The sequence below is a fragment of the Spodoptera frugiperda genome, chromosome 27 (genome assembly GCF_023101765.2).
Source record: "Spodoptera frugiperda isolate SF20-4 chromosome 27, AGI-APGP_CSIRO_Sfru_2.0, whole genome shotgun sequence".
In the NCBI taxonomy this organism is placed as follows: domain Eukaryota; kingdom Metazoa; phylum Arthropoda; class Insecta; order Lepidoptera; family Noctuidae; genus Spodoptera; species Spodoptera frugiperda.
Genome location: NC_064238.1, coordinates 3,091,904 through 3,118,785, shown reverse-complemented (window position 1 = coordinate 3,118,785; position 26,882 = coordinate 3,091,904). Strand labels below are relative to the sequence as shown.

The following is a 26,882-nucleotide window of genomic DNA, read 5'->3' as shown; positions in this document are numbered from 1 at the left end:
CAAAAGAAAAAAGTGTTACTGCCTTGATGGTATTTAAAGTTGTATCGTAATCTGTGGCTTTGGAAACAACTATATCCACAATGTCAGATTTTCAAAATTCGAACATTTTAACTTTTTAAAAGGTTTGGCGTCGTGGCTCTTGCTGGTAAAATAGTTACTGGTGAAAAACAAATCTGGCAAGCTTCGTTCCTTTTTTAAATCATGATGCACTTCTGATTACTCTTTCACACAATAAAATACATAAATGGCCTCTTTTAGCAAAATCAATAGCCCGTCGATTCAGCTACAATATTTTTAATCATCGCTTTGCTAGTCCGTAACAATGGCGTCATTTATAGAGGGATACAGCATTCATGCTTTTACTGTCCTATGTTCGAAGCTATTGGAGTTCCATTTCCGACTGACATTTATTAGACTTTATTCATTCTTGTGTATTTGTGTTATGTATGCTATAGGCTTATTTGTATGTACTTTTTTATGTGTGAAAGACTGCATGGTTGACGCGGTGGCTGGGCAACTCGCTGCTGTGCAATGGGTAGCGGGTCCGATTCCCGTACGGAGCAACTCTTTTTGTGATCCACAAATTGTTGTTTTGGGTCTAGGTGTCATGTGTATGTGAAATTGTATGTTCGTAAACGCACTTACGATACAGAAGAAAATCTTAGCGCGTAATAAAAAAAGGATAGGGAAACTGAGCAAAATTATTTTTTAGATAAATTACGACACAGCTTTATCCATGACCACCAACCTTATGAAATCATTACAATCAATTAAAAACAAAACAATCAAATGCTTTCAAAGTAACAAGGTAATAATAGCAAATGAAGCTTTGTAGTAACTACAATGGGCTTCACAAGATGATCTCAGTTCAGACACGACACTCCAAGACAGACGTCTGTGTAGCTCGGCAGCCAGACCCAATCTGTCGCTGTCAACTGCAGATGTGCCAACCCTACCCCCGACTTACTTCTCCATTCAGTGCTAGGGTTAACACACGAAGAGTTCTTTCTTATATGAGTTCTGAAGTTGTAATGAAATGTACTAAGTTAAATTTGTTTGTTTTTAAAGTTAACATGTTGTCGTCTATAAAATTATCCTATCCCGAAAGTGTATGTAGTTTTTAATTAGGTGGAGCTAATTACAGGTTGCACGCGATTCTCTATTATTAAAATCGATAGACTAGATTATATTAAGATGGTACTAGCTGACACGGCAAACTTCGTGCCGCCTCAAACTTTCGTTCTCACCTTTCAAACCTTCCCTGGACTTCTGCAAATAATTCAAGACCAAAATTACCCAAATTAGTCCAGCCGATCTCAAATTTTCGCGAGACTAACGAACAGCAATTGATAGAAATTAATTACCTAACCAGTAGGTAGTCACGATTTGTCTAATTTAGTTACAACTTCCAAAGATAAAAATAACCGCGCTATCTAAGCAATAGTTCCTAAAAATAAATGAACGTAGTAAATGAATTCTCCTAAGCCAACGCTATATATAGACTTGTATAGAAAACTTATCGGAAGCAAAGCGGCAGCGCCTTTAACTTTGTTCATCTTGTTAAACCCGATGAATGCTGGGTGCAAAGCAATCGTTCCAGAAGGTTGTACGGCCGGCAATTAAATTGATTCGAACGAGCCGGCCAGCGCTCGCAGGAGAGCTGTTAAAGCAATTGCAGTCTGCTACACTTCACACGCTAATAGATTTCCATAACAAACTTTTGCCATCTAACAGTTTAGAGTTTAGATTGTAAAAGATACGTTAAATGGTGTTGTTATTGCCTAAGTGTTACATAATTTGGGGCAATTATCCAAAGGTTTTGGGTTCCATTGCCGCATTCGGTTAAAGTAATCCTGATTTCTTTCGGTTTTCTTTTTTGAAATGTGCCCGGTATATGATAATACGCTTACCCCCTATTACATGGACTTTTAACACAAGTGATGAAAAGTGGGGGGACATTGTACAGTGGCAATACGTGCTATAATGTGCACCTCGGGTTATCCCTTCGGGAATAAAAGGCATGGCAATATTTATTTATTAATATTTATCTTACACAATTAATCTAAAAGTACTACTACATATTAATAAATAATATCTGTAGTTTCAATAAAAAAGTACTACATATATCTGTACGGAATCTTAAGCATTTACTTAGGTATTATAGGTATATCTAAATCTTGTCCTAGATTCAATCATTCGCTATCTCTAGACTTTCTCAATGTCAAGGCATCCCTTGTTAGATTACATTCCGTCACCAAATTAAACTAGAACGCTATGCGGGCCTACTGTTTGACCAATTAAGTCTCCTGACAAGTGTCTCCGGATTTCAAGAACTCGAATTACCGGTAATAAATGAAAATTCGGTGATAACTACACAGATTGTATTCTATAATCTATATTATTGTTTCGCATTAAAGTTCAATTCTGATATTTTACTAAAAAGAAATAATTATACCTCTGAAGAAACGCTGTAATTATAGTCCCATCAAAAAGTTTATACAAAAACTTTACAAATAGATCATTGACTTGCAACCCTGAGCCTCTATCATCAGCAGCCCGTGACAGTCCACTATGGATCACTGTATACTTCTACTTTCTAGTCTTTACTAAAATCATCGGTCATCGTTTAATACATACAACGCCTGGGACATACAATGGGGACCAAAAGTGACCGGCGCTAGCGAAGAATTTTCTGTCTTCAACAGATTTTTGCTGGCAATCAAAGTCTTAGAGGTACGGGTGTAGCAGAAAAACTTACCGTTTGTCGGGAAGAACCCTACTAAATTCGAACAATCCGAAATTGTGAATGAACGTTGACTTTAAAGGAACACATTTTTTATTAAAGGTCAGCTTCCGTTATTTACATGTTAAGATGACGGACGGTAATAGCGTTACATTAATTAATTAATGTGTGTTTGCCAGGATGTCTATAAACAGAGTCTAAACACTTGTTCCTTCCTCGTCTGATCAGCTGTGTAGTCGCCTGTCAATTACGGATGATTGAAATGTTGGGATCGACGTTATTATATTTACATACAGCCTCTGGTTAATTCAAAACTGGAGGGACTCTTCAAATATTTCGAATTACTGAATGTTCGAAATATAACATTTGAATTTGCCTCAAAGTATCGGTAGGTACTAATCTCTGGTCAAATTCTGATATCTTTCTGTCCCTTTCTCTCTGTCACCTCAAATTGTCGAGAGTTTGATTGGTTTGATGCCGATAAGTTCGAATTAATGAGTCAATTGGTTACGTAGAATTGATTTTTTCGAAATACTAAATGTATGTAAAATGTACCAAACGTATAAGTTTTTTTTTTCGAAATATTGATAAAATATGGATTTTCTAGGGACCTCGTGATAATTTCGAATACAGAGAGGTTTGAATTATGGAAAGTTTGAATTAACGAGAGTGGATTGTACCTATATTTATTTGTAAGCTTAACAACATAGATATTTATTCAACGTGGAGGTCTAAGGGGTTTTGTCCAGCAGTGAACGTCTTCCAGCTGATGATGATGATGAAGCATATGTATATATTAAAATAAAAAATACTATACTTTTGGCTTATTTGAGATCGGTTTGACAGACATTTTTATCTGCTTCAAAACTAAGGAACAGAACAGAAGGAAAATTACATAATTTTTCTAGTACAACCTTGGTAACTGGGTGTAAAATATAGCAATGGGCCTGACAGCCGTGAGCCGCTGTCCACTTCGGTCAGACGGGCGTGGGCGGCCATTGTACAACGTGCTCTAACTGATGTCAGGTTCCAGTACCTAACACCTTTTTCTTTTTCTCAACAACTTACTTAGATACCTTTATAAATTATTATATTGTCAAAGTAAGGAAACCAATGATAACTAAGGACATTTATTTTAGGCATCTCTTCTCTTCGCCTCTTTTTTATATTTTTTAACCCCCGACGTAAAAAAGGGGTGTTATAAGTTTGACGTTCTGTCTGTCTGTCTGTCTGTCTGTGGCATCATAACTCCCGAACGGATGCAGTGATTTCAATTTAGTTTTTTTCGTATGAAAGGGGAGTTATTGCGAGTGTTTTTAGACATGTTTGATGAAAATCGGTTAAGCCGTTTTAAAGTTATGGGCGGTGAAAGTGGGGAGATTAGCCGAAGGTCTGCAAATATACTGGGATGGGGTCTCAAATTAAACCGTACTGAAAGAATATATTGAAAGATATTATTTTTTCGTATTAACGAAAATATAAATAAAAAATTAAAAAAGAATAAAAATTAAGTAAAAAATTAAATAAAAAAACAAATATATAAAAATTTTAATTTAACGTTTTATTATATACAAAAAATCTTGCACCAATGTAATCTTTAGCCTACTTATAGAAACAAAAACTAGTAATTAATAAGTAAAAAAAATAAAAGCGAACGAGCTTGACCTTAGATGTAATCTTTACCTTAACAAGAATCGAAATTATAGTAAGTATATGTAATATACTAAGCCTAACTTAACCTAACCTACCTATAAAAAGTATAAAATAAAAAATTAAATTAAAAATTTAAAAAACCCCCGACACAAAAACTTAATTTCCCTTTAAAAAGTAAAAAATAATAAAAGAAACTTACGTATTTTTTCTAGTACTACCTAAGAATGTAGTAATAATTCTAAAAAAAATATACGTCGCGTTGGGGGACCGCATGAATACGGACTGCACACCGCCGCCCGCGCCGCTATTGTACAACGTGCTCTAACTGATGTCAGCTTCCAGTACCTAACACCTTTTTCTTTTTCTCAATAACTTACCTACTTAGACACCTTTATAAAACATTTCTCAAAGTAAGGAAATGAATGATAACCAAGGACAATTATTTTAGGCATTTCTTCTCTTCGCCTCTTTTTTATATTTTTATAAGTATCTTTAATGAACCAGAGTAAACTCAGTGTTTGTTAGATGTTAATGACTTTGATAAGTAGCTATTAGGAATTGTATATGAATTATACCTATCTCAAAATTTTCTCATGCTCACAAATTATTACATTAATTCTTATAAATCAGTACAATAATCAAATCAAATCATAATCAGTATTCCAATAAGTCACGACCTTGCCTGATCGAAGTACTAACTACAATGAAAGTACTTAGAACAATGGCTAAAATCAAGGCCTAACGTCCTAAAGATTAATTCAAAATTATTAATTCCGAGTAGGCAAGTAATGAAGTTTAGATTAAACACTGCTCAGCAATATATTAAAGGCCCAGAAGTTAACCAGACAACGATTACAAATTCTGACAAAGTCAAACAAAGTAGTTGTGGAGCTTCAAATTTCGCCTTCCTTTAACTTCAATATCTGCTTGGAAACACGTTAATGAGTTCCTTCCTTCTTGCCTATACTCATATATTATTATGTTATTATGGCGGTAGGTACGGTAGGCGCAGTGGTTGGGTGATCAGCTGCTGTGCAACGTGTCGCGGATTCGATTCACGGGCATTTTCACATCAAACTACTACTCTCTCCGATCGTGTCGGTCTGCCTTCCAATCGGGTACAGAGGGGATCTGTTTTAATGTAGCCAATTAACAATAGCGAACCTATTAAACATTTTAATGTAGATTCTCAAGAAATCATCTTGAGCGTAGACAAACTATTTTAAGCTAGAACTAAGCTAATGTCTATTCTTAAATAACTTCTAAGAATATATTTAAAAACTCTTTTGCGAAGAGCATGGGTCACTCTTAAGAACGTAGTGACCGTACCTACTAGAAGCTGATTCTCAAAGTATAAGGCAAGGCAGGGCAAAGCCCGCGATCCCCACACCACACGCCTTAATACTCATACCAAGTGCCCGCGGAGCGAAATAAAATTTCCACCGCAAAGATTTACGAGCGGTTAACAGAAAAGCCTCTTTGTATTCGTTTAAAATTTACACAAGCTGAGACTTTAATTAGTTTTCTTTTGTATTAAGATACGGCCTATTCCTTGACTTTTCAAATAAATATTTTATTCACTTTTCATTGAATATTTAGTGTGGTTTGCTCTTTTGGCAGGACTTAAGTATAAAAATATTTTTAAGTTATGGAGCAAATTCTCAGCGTGGTCTAATTTTGGAAACAATTAACATTTACAATTTACCCTAACCACTTGACCACTAGAATATGAGACACATTAGAAAATACTTACATTGTGTGTTTTGTGGATTCGCATACAACGGGTTTACGGAGCTGCGGACTACGTAACAGGTTACCAGGGGTCTAGCTCAAAGCAGGAGAAGGAACGGGGTGGTTTTTAGTCAGTAAGAGTCTGACACTCTCGCCTCACCCAATGCTATTGACCCAGAAGACATAGGGTGACTTTCCTCCCTCATAAAAAAGGTATACCACGGGTTACAAAAACAAATAACCCCATAAATTATAAAAATACTTATAAAGCCATGTATCAGAACACGCTCAATTTGCTAAAAATCTGCAGTTTACACGTTGTTCCAACAATTGCTTAAACAGTAACCATAAATATCATTGAGCGCGTGAAATTTTTGATGTAAGCAGCATTCGTTGGCTCTGCTGTGGGGTCGGTTAATGGACCATTTGGCCCGGAATGACCACATTTGGCAACCGAACTGAACTGAATCAAGTGCTCGTCGAGGCCTGGTAGCTTTTTCTTTACTCTGCTTTTTGTATGCACTCGGGAAATAAATTTAACTATCTGGTCAAGAAGGCAGCATATTCATCAGTAGTAGCGCGACAATAGCCGCGTTGTGTGTCGCGGAATGCTGCTCATGAATATGAGCCTCTAGCATGGCTTGAAACTAGTCAGGTTTCTCGTCAAACAGTTACGTGAGTAAGCCGATAACATAATAATTAATTTAGTATGTCTCATGAAAGTTGTAATAAAACGAATCAAGTTTAATTAAAGTAGAAAATGGACACCCACACTTTCCAATTTCCTTCCCTTTTTAAAAATTATGGGAAAGCAGCACATTCAAACTTTTGCAAATACGAAAATCTGCACTTTCAACTGCAAATAGCCAAGTTATTTTCACTTTAATTGACTTTCGAGCATAACTTACAAGTTTTGTGCCAACTACTCTCAAATCTGCAAGATCAACGAAACACGAATGCTCTAGTCTTACCAAAACTTTTGGACTTGGCATACAAATCCTACGTCAGTTCTTTTACTTTATGTTGTTTTCTAATTAGCGAGTATTTTAATTGTTTTTAAATTAATAAGGTCTTCTACTTAATTGTATTATTATACCTACGAGTTCATTCTTTGAGAAGGTGCCATCAACTTCATGCGTCAAATAAATGGAATAAGCAAATTGACCCGTGGTATTCCGGAACGATGATCTACACGATTCACAATGACTTTTATTTTGTGTCTCCTATATTAGCATGCAAGAAGATAGTAGTTTTTTTTATTATAACAATGTACCTATGCGTATACTACATTCTTAACACTGATTTGAGCTTCCTTTTTCTCAATTTTTGCTATACAGCCATATAAAGTTCAGGCTACTACTACTACTACTAATCGAGAAATTAAACAAACTCAGGTAGTAATCTCGCCCAGTTGTATGCGACCAACAAGCCCGTCAAAGTACTACATATATGAGTTTATTTACTCCAGTAAACCCAACACTAAGAACAAAGATAATAACATCGGCGTTAACATAAGCTGGAAACGTTGTTACTGTAGAGTTCAACAGTAACTTTATTACATGTGGCATAACTTTCAAAGCTGCACGATGAGGACACTTCACAAAATACTTTGCTCATAGAACAAATTATATGTATAGTTCTAACGCGAGTTAATATTTCATATATCCTAGTAAGTCAGTATTCCGGAGCTGCGGACTACCTAGCGGGTTTACAGGGGCTCAGGCTCGAAAAGCAGGAATAGGAACGGGGTCGTTTTTAGTCTGTAAGAGTCTGACACTACTTTTCGCCTTGCCTAAGTCGGGAGAAGTGATTGAATGATTTTCCCCTTTAAAAAAAAAGTCAGTATGTATTTCAAATGTTGTTGTTTATGTTTCAAAATATGTCACAGTCACAAATAACATATGGTTTTTGAAGATAAAAACTAAAGAGAGTGTGGGATTTTCTTAAATCGGGACAAGCCCGCCACAACCTCCTAAAACCGATGCAACTCTTGTAAGCCAGTATCTACAGTAGATACAACCATGAAAACACCGCAACACTGAAGTCCCGATTACTTTAATCTTAGCACCGCGTGCACCGGGCGTTGTATGCCATTTTATTTTCAACTCTCCCCTGTTAGAATTACGATTGAAAATGAAAAAAAGTAACTACATACCTATTTACTTTGGTCCTAGTTACCTAACAATTTATATCCGCTTACTACCAACAGTACCAACAGATATGAGGAAGTGGTTTCCGAATTCACAGTTCACCGGACATTAAATGGAAACCGCACACAGATATTTTGTGTACCATTTGTGGTAATTTGTCGTTTTAATATACGCTACCTGCCTACCTAAATATTATTTTGACATGATTAATGATCGCTTCATATTATCATTAAGTTATTTGTCGGATTACGTAGGTGTAATGGTCGACTGGGAGAGAGGCATTTTTTGTGTGTCATGTATTTGTAACATAATATTTACCACTAAACTATATGACTTTAAAATAAAAGGAATCTAAAAAATACTCAGAAGGCTGGCAACATTGTCACATTGTATGGCAATGCTTAGGTCAAGGCATTAAATCCGCCTATAAAGTTTTTATAATAATTAAATAAAATAATTCTGTATTTCTTCTAGTAACAGATTATAATTTTCTTATCTTCGTTGTAGGCTCTGATTTTTCACATAAAGTCGGAATGTATATCAAAAAATATTGTTTAAAACTTTCACGTCACGTCATTATTAGATCTAAAATTCTAAAGCTAAGTGTTTACCGGTCCGGTTGGTACACCAACCGCAGGTCATCAAATTGTGGGACACGGGACAGTGCGGCAGTTGTACGCGAACTATTTTAATTACTGTCACCACAGCTGAGGACCCCTGCTTATGTAGTCAACCCTTTAGACGCTTACCTGGGTATTACTGACCACACTGTAGGTACCTGTCTTTTACAATTTTTTAATGTTTAGCTCGGCTTAAATTGTCTACCTATCTATCTATAATTTAAAGAATGTACTCATATTTAACAATGATTAATAATTACACTAATTTTAAAAGGCCGGCAACGCACGTGGTACTCCTCTGGTATCCAAGGGCGGCGCTGATCGCTTACCATCAGGTGAATAGAAAGCTCGTTTGCCCCATATATCGTAAAAAAAATATTACACTACCCTAAAATAAATCTCAATAAATCAATAAATCACTTACCATCAGGTGAGATAGCGGCCAAACGTCAACCAATTAAATGTAAAAAAAAAATCTCTTAGTATCTTCTATGCTCTTCTTCTATTCTCGTATGCACAAAGGTCTAAGCAAAATCGACTCTAAATGCTACCAAAACATGCACAATCTCCTTGCAAATAAGCATTAGGTATTTGCAGTATCTATTAAAAAACTTTTCTATCTAAATACAATATCAGCGAGCAAGTTCTCCGAACCCGAAGCCTTTTACTCAGTAGATAGGTAGGTACTTACCCATCTAAAGTATTCAAGGAAAACCCGGCCAAAGCATTCCGTTTCGATTGAATAAAACCATTCATCCCTGGACCCTCCCAGTTTTACTAAAAGCTTATAGATATACCTACCTTAGTAACTTGGGAGATTCTCCTTTGAACAACACGGAACACACGTTCATTCAAAAAAATACTTTTATAATATGAAATAAGGAGGATTTTTCATTCACGTTCAACCTGATCCCGAATATCTGTGGGTCAGTAAAGTATTCAAAGGTGTTTGATCTCTGTTCTTGAATATTTATTATTAAAATATTAGTTGCCTTTGTTTCCCGATGGAATAGACAGAGGTGCGCATATTATGTAACGGTCACTCTCATGACTCCTATAGTTTAGTTCCTAAGTTCCTACATAGATATAAAAAGAGCTATGCCTAGGTATCACCAATATTAGCACATCGAGCAGATATTTTTAAACTCCTTACATACTACCATTGAACGAGAAATATCAAACAAATACCTAATTAAATTAGGAATCGACCTAAAAACCTGTCACTAATTTGTAAAAACATATATTATTAACATAGAGATTCAGCGACCCCACAGTCAAACTATTAAAACGGTTTTGTGGGGCTTATTATATTGTAATGTAATTATATGGAAATTGAATAAATAAATAAATAAATAATACCTAGACAACGTGATTACCTACCTAGTTGAAATTTTAAATACAGCCTTACCCTTTTAACATGAAAAAAAAGGTAGTAAAAACCCAGAAACTCTTATTCCTACTTAGAAATATCAAAAGGTCTCAAAATAGGTACTTACTACCTGTGTCTTTAAATATAATTATCCACAGAAGAGTCCTACATACAGGCTAAAAATATCTAAGCACTTAAGTATTATTTCTACGCCCAAGGCGGTAAAGTAGCTAAAAGCTGTAGGTTGAAGAGGTACCAAAGTGTGTAGGTACGGTAACTTAATGTTATCCACTTATTACATACTTACTGTAGCTATATTGGTATTGGTACTTATTGGTGCTACGAAAAAGTTACATAAAAAGTAGTGCCTACGTAGGAACATCTAGGTGTTTACTAAAAAGAAATATAAGTACATATATAAAGATAAGTAGGTATTTAATAATACTTTATGCCCAGACTGCGAGTCAAGTCCCGTCCCGTATTATTAAACGTGACAAATTATTGTACATAGCTAATTTATGTGTGTTTATGTTTAGATTATTAGATTTTACATAAAATTTACTTTTGAAGAAATGAAACTGTTATTTTCACCCCGTAAACAATAAAAAAATCACAAACATTATAATATTTTGGAACAGCGCCATCTTGCTACATCTATGAACAACTTGATAAAGAGTACGAAACAGCAAGACACGTTTCAGTTCTCTACTCACAAAACCTGTTTTACCATTGGTTGGTTGTACCTTGTTGCGGATTGTACTGCAGATAAAACGTTATACTTCATTTCTATTGGTTGATTACTGGACACGATAGTACCGAACCAATGACAGGTCATATTTATATAGTTGCTTGCCACGTAAACGAGAACAAGGTGTAACGAAAAACAAATTCTTTGTGATCTGTCAAACAGATGACTGTTCAATCGGTGTATCCGCCTTGAAATAATTATTTTAAAGTGATTCAAGTAAGTAGAATTATTTTTATACTGTAGTTACAAGTTGTTCGTTAATGTAATTATGATATTTGTACATTTTTCTCTGTGAAAAAGTGGTAGTTTTCTTTGAATACTATTCGATACACGCTCTCGAAAATTGACGTCATTGGTTTGATTTCCATCACAAAACCAAGAGATTTTACAATATATTGCACTATTTCTGTAATGTCTTTTAAATATTCTGTAAAAAATAGTACAAAACATATTCTTGTGCTAAAACTAGCTCATTACGTCGTACTACTTTTGTCCCCCTAATGAAAACAGGTATTCCTACGTTGAATATTGTCAAGTATTGTATTGTTATTGTGTTTTAGCACAATAGGACGTGATTTATAGCAATATTAGTCCGATTTTCTTCAAAAATCTGTCGTAACGTACCACATTCACCCGTCGCACATTGGGCAATTAGGTTTCAACTATGCTTAATTAGGGGCTATTAGGAATATGTGTCAGCGCCTTCCAGTGTGCGACGCCCTAAATCGTACAAGCGAGTATTAATAATAATGAGAACAGTATTCGCTTGAGAATTGATATTATCACATAATATGTGCATACTCCCTACTTTTGTTGATAACAATGATAAGATAGTGTGTTGTTAGTACTTTATGTTTCAACCTATTTTTGTAGACTGTGCTGGCTTAATGTAATCTTTGAAATTGTTTTAGGTGAGGGGTCCCAAAATGACGACCCAAGTACAAGCTCTGTATGACTTCTCAGGGGAGCCCAACACCACGGAAATGTCAATAACATGTGGTGAAATATTAACATTAATTAATACTGAAATTGGTGAAGGCTGGTGGGAAGGAAGAAATTCTAAAGGCGAGACTGGTTTATTTCCTGCTGCTTATGTACGTAAACTAGCACCTGAGGAATCAGTTCAGACTAAAGCAGCACCAGCAGCTCCCAGGTACGACCAAGCTAATGATGATTGGGGTGATCAACAATTTAGTGCTGGAGACAGCAACTTCCAAAGAGGCACCTCCCATGAAGAAGGCTGGGACGATGACTGGGATGATGATACCTACTCTGAAATAGGACCAGTCCAGCAACAAAACAAAACTCAGTACAACCAGCAGCTGACCCCCCTGCCGGGCATGCCCATTAGTGACTATAACCACCACAATGAAGATACTGCTTCGAACTATGGATCATCTGTAGGAACAGTGAAAAAGAATTCCTCTTTCAAACCTTCATCAAAGGTTACTGGTGAGAGTTACCTACTTGCCACATTAAATGTAGAGGTACCAGACTCTGAAAAAGTTTACATAGTTCAAGAAGAAGATAGATACGAGTGGTGGCCAATAACACAACCATACACTGTCACGGTGGCCTCTCCAAAGAAAGAATCCAAGTTCAAGGGCATCAAAAGTTTTATTGCTTATCAATTGACACCATCATTCAATAACATTCAAGTCTCTAGAAGATACAAACACTTTGATTGGCTACATGAAAGATTACAAGAAAAGTTTACACTCATCCCCATTCCACCATTGCCAGACAAGCAGATCTCTGGCAGATATGATGAACAACTAATAGAACGTAGAAGAGTACAACTTCAGGAATTTGTAGACTGGATGTGCAGACATCCAGTGCTATCCAAATGTGAAGTATGGCAACATTTTCTCACTTGTACTGATGAGAAAAGATGGAAAGCCGGTAAACGGCAAGCTGAAAGAGATGCCTTATTAGGTCTAAATTATTGCATATCAATAGTAGTACCTGAAAAAGCTTTATTGCAATCCCAAGTGGACCATATTGCTGAGCAATGCCATATGTTCATCAACAGTATGGACACTTCAGTCAAGTCAGTCGCTAACATGTGTATGGCCCACACTAAGAAACTTCAAACCTCCTACAAGGCAGATTGCCAAAAAGTTGGTGAAGCTTTTTGTAGCCTGGCAGCCTCACTAAGTTTAGATGAAGGATCACTAGCGTCAACCTCGAAACTAACTACTGCAATCAAAATGACTGGTAGTGCATACATTGACATAGGCAGAATGTATGATGACCAACCAAAATACGATTGGGAACCATTAGGTGACAAATTTCATCTATACAAAGGAATTGTGGGAGGTTTCCCTGATGTTCTAAATACACACAAGAGTGCAATTCAGAAAAAACGTGAGTACGAGAGACAGACGGCTGAAAACAAGATGCAAGTAGCACAACTTAATGAAGTAATACGAAGAACCGATGTTGTATCTTATTCACTTCTTGCCGAAATTAATCACTTCAAGGCCGAAAGAACAAAAGACCTGAATGCAACAATGCAGAAATTCTTAAGGCAGCAAATCACTTTCTACAAAAGAGTGGTTGAGAAGCTAGAAACTACTCTCAAATATTATGACGAATAAGGAAATGAGCCAAGGATTTGATAAGTAACTGATAGCTTGTAACTAAAACCATCACAGAACTCTTTACAGAGAAACATATTAGTGTTACATAGTGCCAGGGTAAGCTTATACAATCTGACAGTGGGTAGGGATGTGATTACTTCTCCTCATCGATAATTTAATACAAATTGTCGCGAATGTAAACTACTCAAACAAATGAGTAAGAACTAGGTGCATTGTTTTATCAAATCCGATAAAAGTGTTTTGAAGTACTAATAAATAATAAAAACAAAAACTTGAGTAATCACTTAAATGTATTTAGACATTATTCTAGTAGAAAGAGGACACAATGGTGACTCCTGCTGTTCCCTAACACTTCTTGCCTTCATGGGAAAAGCATGAAAATATTACTAGGTGGAAATAAGTAGCTTTTGCTTAAGACAGTTACATAAACTAGATTAATATGAAATATGTTGCCAGGCAGTGTGGTCTCTCTCCTGCTTTCTACTTGTGTAATCTACATAAAAAATATTGGTATTTATTTAAAAATAATCAAATGTATTCTGTAATTGTTTATTAAAATTCATGTAATCCCAAGGATTATAAGGCAGTATTGAAATTAAGGTTGCATAGAATGAATTTACATTGTGATGAACTAAGGGACTGAATGAAACTGTAATGATGTTAATCATTATTGCTTAACTTTTTACAAACTCGATTTTCCTGTATATATTTTTGCACTCTTACAAGGTCATAATACAATTTTTTATGTATACATAGTTTTATTTTATCAAATTTACTAACTGTGGATCAATTATTTTGAGACGTTTTGTTGTATAATTATTTAGATTAAGTGTTGTACTATATTCCACTTTTATAAGCTATTTTAGGAATTTAATTAAATAAATAAACAATGTAATTCGTTTTCTTGTTTTTCTCTATAATTCACCTTTTGATTGGTTTCTGATAAATGTGTTAAAATTGTAAGTATCTCAAAGTACTTTTAAAATTAATTTGTAATGTTTTCTTTATAATAATTTGTGTCTTTTTATACTTTTCAGAATTGGAAATGGCATGAGAATAAGAGAAATTAGGTGAAGAATAATATCTCTTGACTGAGGCTGCTTAAAATGGCTGAGGAGAAGAAAAAGGATGCGAGTGCATTGCTGGCCAAAAAGAAAAAGGTGAAGCCACGCAAGTCGAGAGACGCAGACTGCTGTAGTGTGAACTTCTTGAAGTGCGTCCTACATATCTTCAATGTGGTGTTCCTGGTAAGTTTACAACTTATATATTACATAAACTAACGGGAAAATGGGATAAATAAAATTGGAGTAATCGATAGTCAAAGAAGAGACTCTTTTGTACAACTTCTATTTAATTATTATCAGTTCTTTGTCTCACTTATTCCTTTAAATCTATTTATTCCGTTTTATAGTACTTAACTTTCTTCTTCATAAACTAACATACAAGTCAAGTTCGTTACACTATTTTTGAACCGAGAAGCTAAGAACTTACCATTTATCATACTTGATTACCTACAATACGACTTTAAAAAACCTGTAGTCAAATCGTTTATATTTTTTACTAGTACAAAGGTCATCAGGCTAGTAGGGCTATGTTTAAGTTTACTTGAATCCTTCAAAAAAACCTTCATTTCATTAAAAAAAAAAAACTTGTAATAGATGACTTAACATCTCTGTAACAGCTCTAGATAATATTAAACAAAACGTTTTTATCTCGTCACACGAGATTAACTATCAGTTTCCTAATAACTAGGAGAACAAATTCATAAGTGTGGCTCACTGGCTCTTATCTTGTTTACGCTGTTGGTAATAAACTGGGGATACTGATATCTTTCTTATTCTTCTGAATTTTGTTACGGAAATCTGCACTAAATAATAAACAGGAAAACTTCTTGTATTGTAATCTTGACTTCTAAAGGTGTGAACTTGACTTTCATATAGGGTGACTGGTAATTAGTGAACGATATTTAAACACGTTGTTGTACTTATAATTGGTTGATGAAATATTGTTCTCTAATAAAATTACCAGTCACCCTATATACACATAATCACGCCTTTAAATCCCCAAAGCCGTAGATGGAGGTTACAATATCTAGATAAAATCGACTTAAGTTTAGAAGTGAGAATGTCATGTTACCTTATAAAATATAGTAAGTAAATCGTGACGGTACACGATATTTCGAAAACGAAAAGAAAACATACGTGTCGAATGTTATAAAACAATCTACCAGACGGACACTATTTTATTATTTTTAGTATCTTAAAATAGGGTTGTCCCTATTATGTGAAAGATTTTAATTGCTAAATATTAGCTCGTTTTGTCAATAAAAGGAAAATCGTAAAGAAAGTAATGCATGGAAGACGCATGACCGCTTGACTTTCATTTTCGTTTCGCCTAGTAGTCATGGTACATATAATTTTGCCCTTACGGTCTATTATTCAACGTTCTACCGTGACGTTTCACTGTAAAGAATCACACGGTTAATTAGTTGATACTTGAAAGATAAATGCACCTTTTATGGACAGCAAAAGCGTTTATTTTTCATATTTCCTTTGTTGCTTCTACATTACATAAGTGATGCGCTTTAGGTAACCAATTTTGGTTAAGGGAAAATCAGTTATGATTATAAATAAACAGTATTACTACAATACCTATTTTACTTTATAATGAGTCCACCAATACAAATTATTAATATTGAATTAAATAAATAAATAAACTCGTAAGCATAGACATCATCCAAATACAACGATAAGTTAGGTGTGGAGATTCAGTTATGACTTTAAAAGCCTTTTTATAGATAGAAGAAAGCCCAGCCTTGGATTGGAGCCAGTATTTTTTAAAAGAGGAACGAATGGAGTTTCTTGCTCATTCTTCTCCATTCGAAGCTACACTTTGGGACAAGCACCTAGCTTCACTGACGGACAGACTGACAGACTAATGCCCGAATACTCAAACACTACTCAATTTTAAGACGCTCTCAAATGTAGTACTGTCACTATCAATTCTTTATAAAATGACAGAGATAGCACGATATTTAAGTACAACTCAAAATTGAGTAGCGTTTGAGTATTCGGGCGTAATATTTCTATTATCTGAGATTTGACTTTGAAATCCTCAAAAGTCCTCTGGCATAATGGCACAGTTCTTAGTTTGTAACTGAACAAACATTGCCGCCATTGCCGGTGCTCCGAAATGGATGGCTTGCGGTATTTAGCTCCCATATCCATGTCTCTACTAAACGGATTACGTAATACGTAGGCCCAAACCGACTTTAGTAGGATTATGTAGCCGTTGGAGTTCTAACGTCAAAATCTTTTCAAGGTCGCAATGACGAATTAGACCAACAAGGTACTGCGATGATTAATTCTGCGGTGCTAGTATTTATTCAATTAATTCGCTTTTAAGCTTTACGAAGATAAATCGGTTAGTCAGCAAACTGTTATCTCTTATGTACTGGTAGTAAATAAACATGAGTTAATTCCTAAACTAACGCTGAAACAACAATTTGTGGATCACACAAAGAATTGCTCCGTACGGGAATCGAACCCGCTACACGTTGCGCGGCAGCCGGTTGCCCAGCCACCGTGTACAATTGTAAAAAAAATCTGGTAATATTTATCTAAAAGTATAAAGTGATGATAACATATTATTGTTGACTACGGAAATTCCAAATTCCCGCTTATTATATCGGTATATTATTAGCGGGAATTTCTAGAATCTAAAAAAAGAACATTATAATAAAGGTAGGTAAGTACCTACCTATAGTAGATAATACATTAACTAATGTTCTATTTCAATAGAAAGCTATTAAAAGTTTATCAATCTCGCACCTCCCAAAATGGCATTTCTAAAGCCAGCGTAATGACGGCGCTGTCTCTTATCCTGATGCGTCATTAGTCATTAGTAGCATTAATACCATTGAATTGAAGGGCTTCATACCAATAGTTCAGTCACTCAATTCCGGTAATTGTTGCTATTATTCATACTTACTTACCTATTTGAGTATTTCTATTCCTGTCTCGTTGCTCATAAATACGGTAGGTAGTATGGGAATTCCAAACCGTTTTCAATTTAACATTTACTGGTATTATAGCGCCTCCTAAATAATATACCTACTCCTAGTTTATAAATCTAGTTTGGATATAGGATCCATTAGATAATTAAAATGTGGAGCTAAATAATTTAAACATAGTCATTGGAATAACCAACCAATATATTTATTCTTGTTTATTAACATAATAATTACCCAGACAATTAGGGAAACTGCAAACATATTCAATTTGCGCGTCCAACAAATACTTCAGCGATAAATATCCACTTATGTACTTATATTAAGTTATTTTGGGTGTACGTATAGATCAAAGTTAATTGATTAATCTACAGAACACTGTCAACCTTATCGCTCTGATAACAAGAGCGACAACACCTAAAAAAATATTTCTGAAATTATCACACTCCGATTATGACCCGGAGACCCATACCTTGGCTTGATCTACAAAATAATGTTCAATAGTTTTTCATCAGCACTTTTATATCCACTACTAGACCTAGGAATCTACAATAAATAGCCACTAAACTAGATCAATGAATCTATCTATCGATAGAAGTGTGTAAGTACCGTGGCAATTGGCGTTCCATTGTCCCTGCCTACCCCCATGGGAGACAGGCATGAGGTTATGTATGTATGTAGATCTATCTGCTGCGGCTACACAGCGCACATCGTCACCCCACATAGCTGGAAAGAGGGCACCTACCTACGCATACTCGTGACACACTACATTTACTCAGGACGTAAGGTTATAAAATCAATATTTTGACACTAAAAATAAACCTTCACGGCAAAGTTATAGTTATGTGAACTACAATACAAACACAATGATGTTATTATGGCTTAATGTAGAACATTCTTGTTGAAGAGGTATTATTTGTAGAAGTGTAATCGCATACGCTATCACATTAAAATACAACGAACTTAATTTTTTTACAGATTTATCAATCACTTTTTCTTTAATCAATATCCTAATTTGAACGATTTCTTGTTATGTCATCTCCACAAACATTTGTAAGCACAGACGTATGTTAATTTCGTTCACATCATGTAAATAGTTATAGGTCTTAATATATTAGTTATTTATAGCTTTATAATTTCAGATGACTCCAATTTAATTTTCATAACATTTCAACTTTACTCGTATATTACTGGTTTTGTACATAAAATGTCTAATGTAAACGGTATATAAGTGAATGTAATTATAAATACAATAGATTAGATGATTACATATTTACTTATAAGCTAAATTGCTGCGCTCTAATACTGTAGGTAATCTATGTTTATATATGAACATTGTGCATAAATAAATACATACATAAATATATAGGATAAAAGGTAAATAACATAAAATGGATCAATACCAGAAATTCGTATTAAACAATACTGAAAGTATTTTATAAACGACAGATAACGTAATCTTGTATTATATCTATTGATAAATCGGTGACTCAGTTCGCAGGCGCGGGAGTGTTGGGCGTGGGAGCGTGGACGGTGACCTATCGACATCGATACGTGTCCCTGCTACCGACGCCGACTTACCCGGCTATAGCGTACCTGCTGATCATAGCCGGGGCTATGGGCGTCCCTCTATGCGCTCTAGGCTGCTGCGGCCTCAAGACTGAGAACAGAACCAGTTTGTTATGCGTGAGTATTATTTTATTATCTTGGTAAATAACTTATGAGTGAAGTGTCATAGGTTTATCCGACTGTTGTGTATCTATTTGTGATTATTACCAGGGTTGTAGGAATACCCTAGTATTACTCAAGGTGTTAAGCAATAATATTGCGTTTTCTTATTTAGATTCACATTGCAAAAAAGTTGAAAAAACATGCTTATCTTATTGATGACCAGCAACATTTGGGTCGCCCCAGCTCTGAGTCTGGTATCAAACACACCACTAAAACTAAGAATATTGAAATTGATAAAATTAACATGCTATTTTACTTCAAAATTGAACACGATACATCGCCTTGCGACTACTCGATTAAAAAAAAAGTAGCTATTATTCAAATGTTGTAATATTACAATAATCCGAACATAACAACAGCATCTAAAACTAAAACTAAACACACATAAAATGATAATTGAATATCCTGTTTCCAGTACACATACTTCCTGCTGATAACGTTTATACTGGAGGTGGGCGCGGGCGGACTGGCCTACTACTACGAGGTGGCAGTCGAGGACGAGCTACGCGCCGAGCTGAATAACACATTCCTCTCTAACTACGCACTCGACACCACCGTCACTAATGCTGTCGATAAAATGCAGACTGAGGTTGGTACAACACTAGTTGCCTGTAGCGTTCGTAATAAACACTATCGTGTTTGTAGTATGAATTCACCGCTAACTGATATACATATTTTAATGCGAAGTTCCTTAGTAAAGATTTGTCCTGAACACTATTGCTAAAGGTACAGGGTTATACCCTTACGGTGTTATTGAAAACTAAGGCCAAAATAAAGTATTTGCCAGCACCAAATGAAAAATGTTTGATGTCTACAGTGCTTAGTCAAAAGGGTGACCTCATACTACTAAGTCCCATCTGCCTTATCACAGTGGTCCTCACTACAATATTAACTCTGAAAGAATTTAAAATCTATGTTTGTGTCAATATAATGTGCAAGTAATCGAATCAAACTAGACACCAATATATTTCGTTAGTATAGCATTGATTGCCTGTTAAATATGTGCAGACGTTTCCAAACTAAGATCAAAAAATATTGAAAATATTTGATTACAAAGAAAAATACTTATGTACTTACAATCAAATGTATCATTAGTAAACTAATCTACAGTACAGACAGGTAGGTAGGATTTCCATGAAAAGAAAGCATTGATATTAAAATACATAACTGAAATTCCTTTCAAATGACTCAGTGTAAAAGTTGACTCATTCTAGAAGTCTACGTTAGTCTTGTCCATATCAAACATAATAATGTATATTAGGTATATCAAGTGTTAGTATTTCCAAACAAAGTTTAGTTATTATAGTGTAGTTATATAGGTACGCGTTGATTCATAAATCTTGATCAATTGCCTATCATTGAGTAAATGCTCTTCAATTGATTTTATTGTATTGACTCATGTATTGTATTGGTAATGGGTTTTTATATTTGCTACCGTGTTTTTGAAGACCACTGTTCAGTGTTGTTCTTAAATAGCTTTTGTTCATAGTTATGATACTAGACAGAACCTCAATTATGTACTAGTTCATTGAGACTTGCATTACATGAGCTTTGCATTTTTTAGAAGACTTAGTAGTAGTAACAAAACCAGTATAAACTGGCTGTTATATCTACGGAAAGATCATAAAAAGTGAGACCATGATAAACTGGTCAAAAATAAAATTGTCGTCTAAAAATGCAAAACTCGGTCCTTAAATTGTAACACTTCAATGGACTATATGTATATTTGGTTTCCTTTATGAACATTACTGCTTTAGCACGAGTAAATAAATTATAAAATCCCCTTTCTACCAGTGAGATCACCAAATTATCATACATCTTGTCGGTCAATAAAATAAAAACATACTAATATTATTTTATTGATTATATTACAAAGAAATAATACTTAGATAATAATGAAAGAAATCTCATATACCTACAGATAAACAGGAAAATTGGAGATATAAGTATTTATTTTTCCTTATAACTTGTCTATCGATGCGTAGGTAACAAAATAAGATACAGATATAGAGGTAATAGTACCATATCTATCAGTAGATAGTTACACTATCTACTTATAAGTTTATCTTCTATTGAATGGTCATTGAACCGCATTGTTCATTTTTTACTAGCTCTAATATGTCCTTGTCAAAGCAGACTTAAAGCAAAAAGCTGGTAAAAAAATATGTTTAGAAGGAATAGACGGACTCAATGTTTTTGACAACGTACCTATTTTTAACCGACTTCCAAAAAGGAGGAGGTTCTCAATTCGAGTTTAGTACTTGTGGCATCGACTTCTAAACTATCAGTGGGTAGGCACAGGATGCAGTACAATGAATAATAGTTATTTTTTAGTTTTAAATTTTTGGAAGTCGGTTTTTTTATGAATTAATCCAAATACTTCTGTAACACTAGATGTACACTTATTATGTTGATCTACCTACCTACCTGATATTAGGTAAAATCCTAGGATTCTACCTAATATCATATACAAATAATACTAATGCAATAAGATACCTCAAACAGTAACATCTTCAATAGATGTGGAATATTCATAACTATGAGCCCTTAATGTGGCTCGAAACTAGTTGAGTTACCCCGTTACCTCAATTAGTTTCGAGCCACGTTTCAATTTTGTGTAAGCCACAAATCATAGATTACTTAATACGTCTCACGAGGACGATAGTACAATACTGTGGTTTCTAGTATATGTTAAATAATGTGTTTGTGTGTCCTCAGTTCAAGTGTTGCGGTGCAGTTCGCTACTCGGACTGGCGCCACAGTCCGTGGCACGAGCACGACCCGCGCCTGCTAGTACCAGACTCCTGCTGCAAGACTCCTTCCAACCGCTGCGGCGCCAGGGACCATCCCTCCAACATATACTATCATGTTAGTATTGTGCATGCTATTTTGAATCATATTGGAAAGAATATAAGGTTTAATTTTAGATAGTTCAAGTTGCATCCTGGTTCGAAGTCAAGGTTTCAATGAGTGTTATCCCAATCCCATTAATAATAATGACCTATTTTTTTTTTACTACAAATATATTCTAGGAATTTACAGTATTTTCTTGAAGGCAAGTAAAAAATTATAAATTCGTTTTATAATTTTATTCCAGGGTTGCATACGACAGTTCACGAATCACATACGGGACCACCTGATCATCTTGGCCGCGGTGGGGGTGGGGATGGCGGTGATCCCAATATTCGGGTTCCTGTTCTCGTGCGTGCTGTACGTGAAGATAAAGCACGTGATAGACTGACGGCGGGCCGCGCCGGCCAACGCTAAGAACCGGAAAGTGTTCGACAAGTCGGCGCGAGGGGGCACGGGGCGGGGCGCGCCCCGGCCCCGCCCTCAGCCCCGCCCCCCGGCCCCGGCCCCCGCCCCCTGCCCCGTGCACCCCTCGCTCGCCAAACGAGCCCCCATCTCCACCATCAGCGACAACGTCAGCATATAAACCACCAACTCAAGTCCGTGACTGAATGTACAGTGACAAAGTGCAATCTCGATGTAGACTTAGATCATGTGTTCATCGATTACGACAATCGATTATTATACAGAATTAATGTTCGTGTCTAATTATAGTGAAGTAGAAACTGTGACCGAATTTATATCAAGAGAGCCGGGCCAGCAGCTCGGTAGTGACTAATGTAAGATGGTGCTATACTATTTTGTTATGGGATCGCAGGTAGCTAGCGCATCTAATGGGGGGGAGAATCTTATTGTTTAACGAATGAGCCATTTGGAATTGCGAGTTAAATTTTAAAGTAGTAATTGTATAATTAAATGTTTTATCCGTGTTAAAACGTCTGATTTAATAGCTTATCACTGACACAATGCGAGTGTATCGTATATCAAGTAACATTTCACGTAATTTTATAATTGGTACACCTGCATAATTTATAACCTTCACCCATACATTTATAATTGCTTGCAAAGGTAATTTTTCTGAGAGAAACAATGTGATTATTACTGTGTTGATGACGACATTGACATTGGCCGTTCTGAGTACACGATGATAGTACGTGAATCGAATGAATTCAATTACGGATTCCTTTGGCGAATATAGTCAATGAGCATATGTGTTGTTGGTATAAATCGGCACACATGCCGCATACTAATTGGTCAGTTTGAATCATTGGCGTACCATTCTGTAATTATTTTAAATACCTACGGAAAAACCTAGTCAGTACAGTTACGAGGAATAATGATGCAAACACTGAAATACGTGACTAGAATCCTCGGTTTTTAACATATTAAAGTAATTAAAATATCCATGTTTGAAGAACATATACTAAATGTTACCTACTGTATACCCTTAGTATGAGTTTGCTTTACGTTTAAAGTAATCGAAACGAGAGGCGATCTGATTGGTTGGTTTATTCGAGCCGATTTGGCACTCTTTTCGATTACTTCAAAAGTAAAACAAATTCGTACTAAGAGTACTGTTGTATTTAGATCACCAAAAACCGTATAATCAATTATACTTAAAATCAATGTGCCTTATTACTTTCTAAGATTGTATATAATAATGTAATGAATGTAATTTAAACAACAGTTTAAACTATAACTAAGTTATTCGTTCATATTTTAATATTTTAATGATGAGTTATGAAAATTTTGTCCAAAGTTAATTTATAATAATTAAAATTTTTGACTGGTGACACACTTCAAATTCCGTTTATAGAAATCTAATTTCTGAAAAGATTGCATAACTCTGTAAGGTTATAAACTCCAAAACTTCAGTCAAAGTGTAGTAAGTTTGTAATACTTATTGCGGACGAAGTCCATTAATCGGTAACTACTGATTAATGGACTCCAGCTCGAAAAGCACTTACTTAGTAGCGTACTTCATTAGTTAATGAAGTACGCTTTTTATCAGAGCTGTGGACTGCGGGTTTACCGAGGCTCCGGCTCGAAAAGCGGTAGGAATGAGGTGGCGGAAAAAGTTATTAGATGATTTCTTTGTTAAAAAAACACTTTATATATTGAAAATAACGATTTACTCGCGTAAACTAACTGAGAAAATGTCTACTAGTTTCAAATCATAAGACAACTTATTTACGAGCAGCGTGCGCGAGCCAACGGACGCTTTCACTTTTACCTTAGATCAAATATCATTGTCTTTTTAATTTCAAGAAGTTATCCATGCATAAATAGGTATAAATGAATTTAATCAAATAGATACCTATGCATTAACTTGATTCATACTTGATTTATATACATGTGAGTTAGATAATGTATGCAAAAACGTGAGCTCAGAGATGCGAAATAAATAATTCACTATTTATTGTTATAAACAAAGTGGCTACATATGTAACCTTTATTTTTATAACTTGATCATCCTCCTTGCAATGTCTTTCAATATGGGCTGTCCTTCTAAACTTGATAGGGCAACATTTATGGATAATCTAAAATAATAATTATCTATATAGACGTAATTTACCAAAATCGTTCTTAATTATCGTGCAATCAAAATGCAAAATTGTTTCTTTCAATCAAAATTCAGTTATTCTCTACAAGGTAAATTATTAATGTTTTTTTATTATTTAAAGACCTTTGTCCCTCAAAGACCACATCACCTAGTTTGAAAAAAATCAAAATTTGATAACTTATACTTAGATCTTAATAACAGCGAAAATTGATAATAAAGAATCAATGTAGACCATGTAGCAAATATACAATGTAGAAACACAGAGAGAGAGAGAGAGAGAGAGAGAGGCAATAGAAGAGTACACACACACACACACACATGCGATCTTATTCAAAGGTCAACTTCCCTCAGTTACGAATGAATGCAGAAAACAAATAATACCTTGGTACAGCTAAAATAGACTCATCGTTTTGCTATCAAGAAAAACCGCAGTGTTTATTTGTAAACCTATTCCCGCTAATTTATCTTTGAACGGTGTGTCACCAGTCATTTTATAACCGCCATATTGGTGTTGGTGTTAGCACACTTCAAATATGTACTCTGCTACTGTGTAAATGAGACACAAAATTGATTAAACAAATATTTGATACTTGTCTGTATTATATCCTACTCAATCCTAGGCGTTAAATAATAACCTGCGCCCATTTCACCCGATCGATGCTTATGTCCTATAATGATATATAGAAAGAGAAATAGCGATAAAATATTTGGATTATTTGCCCATATATATTATTTATAGGAATTTAGTAACACTGGCTTCTGCTAACGACTTCATTCGCACAAAAAAGTAATAGTTACACGTTATTTTTACAAATCCTTTCATATTTAGCTCTTATTATTATACTCATTCTAGGTCCAATTGTTTTGGCTGTGCATAGTCAGTCAGTCATTCATTCATATGAATTTGCAATTCATAGTAGCAGAGTAATTTGATGTGTACTATCCGCCGTACTCAGATTAATTTAATGGTTACTTAGCAATTGTTTTAGGAACAAAATCGTTACTAACCATACTCAGAATCATTTAATGGTTACTTAACCCAGTCCTTAGCAATTGTTTTCGGAACAAAATCGTTACTAAGGAATAGTTTAAGTAAAAATTAAATGTCTCTGATTGCGGCAGTAAGGAATAGTTTAAGTAATCATTAAATGTCTCTGAGTACGGCAGTATAACTTCTTAACGAATATTTAAAGCCAAATGTATATTAAGTAATTGTTTTGTACGGGTACTTAATTGCTGTTGCTGTGTCTATGTACTTACTAATTGTTTCCACTTCATTTACTATTTACTTACCCGTTATTTATACTTTATTATATTCTATTGAACTCGTATATTGTAATTGATTGAATCTCGAACAATCTCTATTCTTTCTGGATAATTTAAGATTTTATTTCACAATATTTAATATGGTTTTTATAGTATTTATGTAATACTTCGTTTTTGTATCTTAATCTGATATGTATTCTTATGTTTGTTAACTCAAAATGTCTAAGTAAATAAGATTTATTTAATTACAATATACACTTTCTGTTAAATTTATCTTCACATTCTAAAAGTCTTGTTAATTAATACAGTTTAACTAAAACTTTGCTTGTTTTATTTGTACCAATATCATATAGCACACAATGTGTCTACATGGCACACAAAATGAGGAAAAACATCAACATTAGGTTGTAATAGGTACCTGTTTCCAAATGATAGAAATCTAGTTTTTTGTAGTCAGTAAACTTAAAAACTGGATTCCTGTTTATTGCACCTGTCAACTCGACATATAAGAAAAATTGCACGTGTTTGCAAAAAAATGCTTAAAAAGAGAGTTAGTTTCATGTATTATTAATAATCCTAGGACCTTTGTGGAACTCTAATTAATAAAAATATTCGTCTGAGGACAACGTATTTGTACAACACAAACACATATTATTCACATTTTGTTTGACGTAACACATAAAACGTGATATTAATATTAATGTGTTAAACTATTTTATCGATTCCAAAAACCAGATTCTGATATTATTTTTCTGTCGGTCGCTACGTTAAATTATTCTTATTTTAATATTTTGTTTATGGAAATCCCCTAAAATTTATTGGCCAACATAAAATAGGCACAAAAAG

General features: G+C 34.8%; 2 protein-coding genes across 2 annotated transcripts in view; both read left to right on the top strand.

Moving 5' to 3' along the window:
- LOC118263886 (CD151 antigen) overlaps window positions 1–23,142 on the top strand; it is a 162,599-nt gene extending 139,457 nt beyond the window's left edge. The window contains exons 3-7 of the mRNA XM_050705282.1: window positions 14,655–14,864; window positions 19,121–19,312; window positions 19,773–19,946; window positions 22,076–22,225; window positions 22,455–23,142. Coding sequence (XP_050561239.1) covers window positions 14,724–14,864; window positions 19,121–19,312; window positions 19,773–19,946; window positions 22,076–22,225; window positions 22,455–22,598 — 801 coding nt within the window. The 5' untranslated portion in view covers window positions 14,655–14,723 and the 3' untranslated portion in view covers window positions 22,599–23,142. The remainder of the gene's footprint in view (window positions 1–14,654; window positions 14,865–19,120; window positions 19,313–19,772; window positions 19,947–22,075; window positions 22,226–22,454) is intronic.
- On the top strand, window positions 11,072–14,518 carry LOC126910596 (sorting nexin lst-4). Its single transcript, XM_035576097.2, has 2 exons — window positions 11,072–11,230; window positions 11,926–14,518. Exon 2 carries the CDS (start codon window positions 11,941–11,943, stop codon window positions 13,612–13,614), a length of 1,674 nt encoding a protein of 557 aa, XP_035431990.1. The 5' UTR covers window positions 11,072–11,230; window positions 11,926–11,940; the 3' UTR covers window positions 13,615–14,518.
- Window positions 23,143–26,882: the final 3,740 nt, after the last annotated feature.